The 5,000-nt window shown below is 44.0% G+C and overlaps 1 protein-coding gene across 1 annotated transcript in view; it reads right to left on the bottom strand.

The window, feature by feature from the left end:
- Positions 1-5,000, bottom strand: part of LOC135203520 (perlucin-like protein) — a 29,920-nt gene that overhangs the window by 16,464 nt on the left and 8,456 nt on the right. The window contains exons 2-3 of the mRNA XM_064233253.1: positions 2,752-2,787; positions 1,113-1,135 (exon numbers count right to left, since the gene is read on the bottom strand). Of these exons, the coding sequence (XP_064089323.1) occupies positions 1,113-1,135; positions 2,752-2,787 (59 nt within the window). The remainder of the gene's footprint in view (positions 1-1,112; positions 1,136-2,751; positions 2,788-5,000) is intronic.

Consider the following 5,000-nt stretch of genomic DNA (forward strand, 5'->3'; position numbering starts at 1 on the left):
AATTATTTTGCTATTCATACCTTTTAGGAAAGCAAAAGAAGTTGCGACTTTTCTCAAATCATGTGTTCTGGGAAAGGAACCTGGATCAGCCCAACGAATAAATTGACCCATAAATAGTCTCAACTTATTAATTGATTATCAGAAAGGTTTTCTGGGTGCACAAAAATTTTCAAAAATTTTGTATTTACAAGTTCTAAACTAAGGTTACTTTCTCCAACTTATGCACCGGACATAAAGGATGACGACCTCCTTAATCATCCTTAAGTCTAGTGATAAAAATCAGTTCACGTCTAGAATTAGGACGTTCATTCTTGGCCAAACAATTTTTGGATTGGGAAACAGTCTGACACTCTCTGAAGAAGAATCAAGGAATTCATCTGACCTCAGTAGTAAAGAGATTAGAAACAATGTAATATCTTTAACACAAGGGTTCTCTCGGAACCCTGAAGACAATGCAAAGCTTAAAAACCTTATCTGAAGACAAAGAGTTTTGTACAAGGAATCATGGGTTTGATGTTAAAAAAGGGCTTTCATAAATTCTGGAAATGGATGAACCGATACATCAATGTTGAAAGCAAGCTTAAGAGGATTAAATAATGCAGACTTATAAGTTGAAATTGTGGTAGGAGATAAATGTCTGTCATTAAAAAGATTTCTCAGAAATGCTAAAATAGTTTCCACTTAAATCTTACTAATATTATTAGATCTAATAAAATGACAAAAAGAGTTCCACGCAGTCTGATATTGTCTAGTGGTAGAAGTTCTTAAGGATTTAAATAAAATTCTTGCTGAATCACTAGAGTATAACTTGTTATGAATCTTAATCATAAACTCTAGCAAGCTAGTTGGAGGAGAATCTTTGAGGCACAAAAGCAACGATTCTTCCCTACTTTGCGAGGGTACTGGATTCAGGATTATGAGTCTTTCTTTTTGCCCTTGCTGGCAATAGAGGGAAACCCATGGGTGGGCAAGTCCAACAATGGGGCTATCAGCTTTTGCTTTTCCCCTGAAGCTTTCCAGATAACTGAGCACTCTGAGGATCATCTTTGTTGGAAGAAACGGTAAATTACTATTACTTGCCACCTGTTCCAGTCCGATGTGAGGGCGTCGACCTCCACTGCTAGGAGGTCGATCACTGAAGAAACGAAGTGAGGTAACTGGGAATTCTCTCTCGTGGCAAAAGATCTAATTGGGGCATCCCAACTGGGAGAAAACATAGTGGAAGGATATCTGATCCAGAGACCACTCCGATGGTATTGGATGGCTTTTGGATAACGCATCTGAAATAACATTTCTCACCCCTGCCACAGGAAATGCTGTCATCGTTAGGTTTCTCCTCTGAAGAAACCTCAGAATAGAGAGAGTCCACTCACTTAGAGGCTTTGATTTCGCGGACCCCTTCCTGTTCAGACAGGCCACTGCTGTTGCACAGTCCGAGTGTAATCTGAAGTGGAACCCTGGCTGGAGATTCAGCTTCTTGATGGCAATAGACAGTACGGGTATCTCTAAAATATTTATATGGCAAGTTGAGAGAGGATGAGACCATGCACCCTGAAACATCTGCCCTGCAGATGTGTGAATCCCCTAGCCTGTCTGGGAGGCATCTGTGTACACATCCAGACTGGGTGGAGGTGGAGGGAAAGGAATCACGCCGAGAAAATCTCTAGATGGATCCATCTTTCTAGAGCCTTCTTTATGAAAGGAGGGAATGGACATAACTGATCCCTTTGCTTTTTGTTGGTCTTCGTGATTAAAAAGTGATTCAGGCCCTGCCCTTTAAAAATGGCTTATTGCCCACAGGGTCGACTATTGATCCAATTGGGGCCTCCCCAACATCTGCTACCACTTGCCAACAGACACTGATGTTTGCTTCAAAAATAACGAAAGGGTCCGAGATAGAGACAGGACCTTGTCTCTCAGCAGATACAGGGTACCAGAAGTGGTGTCCCAAACCACCCTCAGCCACTGAAAGTCTGTTCCGGAGTTAATCTTGATTTCTTCATGTAGATAAGAAAAACCCCCACTTCAGACAGGGTCTGTAAATCAATCCTTGTCGCCTTTAAACAACCCACTTCCGAATTCGCCCATATCAGCCATTCATCCAGGTATATCAATACCTGGATACCTTTCTGCCTGAGTTCCCTCAGAATTGGACGACAGATCTTCGTGAATACTCTCGGAGCGATGTTGAGTCCAAATGGTAGAGCTTTGAAACGAAACTGCTTCCCTTCTAGACTGAATCCGAGGAACTTCCTGTAATATGGGTGTATCGGAAATTCAGAATATGCCTATAGGCGACTTTCAAGTCGATGGAGGTGGCAAAAGCTCCTACTGGCAACAACAATCTTACGTCTTGCAAAGTTGTCATTCTGAAGGTCGGATATTGTATTGATTGTTGAGGGTTGACAGGTCCAAGATGATCCGTCTTTTGTTGTATCTCTCTCAGAACTGAAAATAAAGGGCCCTGAAAGAGGAGAGAGGTCGTCTCCTCTATTGCCCCAGTTTCCATCTTGTATGGAAAAAACCCCAATTCTTTGAGGTTGGGATTTGGAAAAAAGCCATGCAAAGAATTGAACAAAAGTGTGATGGAGGACTGCACCATTCCCACCTCAGCCCCTTTATAATTGAAAGACCCCGAATCTCTTGTCCAATATTGATGAAGGTATTGTAGTCTCCTGCCAACCCTCAAATTCTAAAAAGATTTACCCCTCCCCTGGAAGAATGGTTACGTCTAGGGGTGCCTGGAGACACTATACCTCTGCCCCGAGGTTACATTTTCCACGACCCCTTGAGGTACCTGGGGGGCATCTGTTAGAAGACGAAGAAGCGTACTGATTCTGGTAATTCCTTCCGGAGTTACCCAAGATCTTGTGAGATAGAGGGCTTTGGAGCAGGATTCCTGAAACCAAGCATGGTCAGCATTGACTTGGCCTGATGAACAGCTTGGGTGACTACTCTTTCCCAGGCATCCTCATGAGAGAGGTCCTTTGAAAGAGGATCTGAACTGAGGAGCTTTTAAAACCCGAGTATTTTTTCATAAAAAACAGCTGGGAAGTGCGAGCTTCCTCAATTCATATTTCTTTCTAGCGAAGAGGTTGTAGGCTGTCCACCATGGCTGTAAGGGCATCTTCAACAAAGCATAGAGAGCTGAAGAGTTAGGATCCCCTTAGGGGTCTGTCCTGGTTGTACTTGTTTCCATTAGTTCCTCGTTGAACGAGTGGTTCGCACTCGCTACCCATCTGGTGGTCCGAAGTTGATTCTCGGCTCTGCCAACGCTAAATCAGAGAAATTTATTTCTGGTGATAGGAATTAATTTCTCGATATAATGTGGTTCGGATCCAACAATAAGTTGTAGGAAATATCTTATCCTTCGGGACCAGCCCTAGGGGAACTGATAATCAGTGCAGTGTTTTGGTAAAACTACTTCTGCTACGATGGTCATGTTCAACAAGCTGAGTAAGTTCTGATGTGCACCCAGCTTGTTTTGAACAGCATTCTTAGGAAGCGGCTGCAATCTTTCAGAATTGAATAAGACGGCCGGTTCCGTGAGAACAAAATTCTCCCCTTTCAAATGTCTTAATGTATTCCGTAGATGTTATGGGAGAAATGGAGTCTTCTTCCCAGATTTTTCCCTACACGGGGTCGCCGTTTTTAATTAATCTCTTCCATCTACCTCTTTCCTGTGTCATTTCCTCCCGTACTAGAGTCAGGGACGAAATTCTTAGATGCACGACTACTGCCCTTTTCCCCTTCGAACCTGGAGGATGGAAGGGGCTGTCGGTCCATTCTGAGATAGGAGCAGGATCAGGTGTAAGACGATCAAAAAGGGCCTCATAAACCTGACGGACTGGGATGATGCCCATTGTTTCTTGGAGGAGCCTGTGCCTCCTGAGAGTTTCTAATTGATGAAATATTCTTCTGGATAGAGGTGGCGTCAGACAAGGAATTATAGTTAGATTCTTAAAGGTATGTTCCTCTAGAGTAACAATCCTCTGTTGCGTATCCCTAGTTGCTCCAAGGATAATCTCCAAGGTATCCTGAGAATGAGCCAGAGAGGGCGGCACCCTTGAGGTGGAAGGGGCTAACTGGGATCAGGAGGCGACTGTGTAAGGGCGGCAGATGCAATACATTCTTCTTGAGTTACTGCTGAAGAGATGGGGTCTTTGGACGAGCCACCCTTCACAAAACCTTGGGAAGAAGCTGCAGAGGATTTGGATGTCGACTTCCCCTGAAAGTGTGTGAATCCACGAGATCTAGATTGGCGCTAGATGCCGAGTATGACTTCTTCGGCAGGGCGGCAGACTTAGAATCTTATCATGTATAGAAGGTTCTTTAAAGGCCACAGGAGAAGGCTTAGAAATTACAGTTGTTGAGATTCCAGTGTCGCTTCAGGCAGGTTCCCAGATGCATCAACTTCAAGAACCACATCGGAGATAGAGGATGCAGGAGGACCACAAGTTGGAAAAAGGGCTGAGTCTCTGTTGAGGGAGGCAGAGAAGAAGCCCTTGAGGAAGCCACATTCTGTGCTATTGCAGATAAGACTCCTCTTCTTGGGCGTCCATTATCTGCTATAGAGGACACACGTCAAAGGAGAGTCTTCAGGAATAGTTCAGGTAAACGAGACTAAACCTAAAAAATCAACATTTTGAGCATCCAGCAGGAAGAGTCAAATCCAGGCGCAGTATGTGTCTTAAATTCTGATGAACAGCATGAACAGTTTTTCCCCAAACTCATAAATTCAGTCAGTAAGCGCCTTAAAGGCGATGATGGCATCTTTCTTGGCTTATTTGGGGCCCCAAAATACGGGGGGGCCGGGCCATTGTCCCAATAGGTCCCCATAACAGTTGCCACAAATCGCTCCATGCACGAGTCATGGATTATGTCCTCTGTTGCGTGATTGCATTTACAGCAGGGCATTCTCGAAGAATGATTTTCTATTGAGTTTAAATCATAAAAAATATCCTCTGCCGCCCAAGGGTGGCATCCCACTTTAGGGCGGC

This window comes from Macrobrachium nipponense, chromosome 36 (genome assembly GCF_015104395.2).
Source record: "Macrobrachium nipponense isolate FS-2020 chromosome 36, ASM1510439v2, whole genome shotgun sequence".
NCBI lineage: Eukaryota > Metazoa > Arthropoda > Malacostraca > Decapoda > Palaemonidae > Macrobrachium > Macrobrachium nipponense.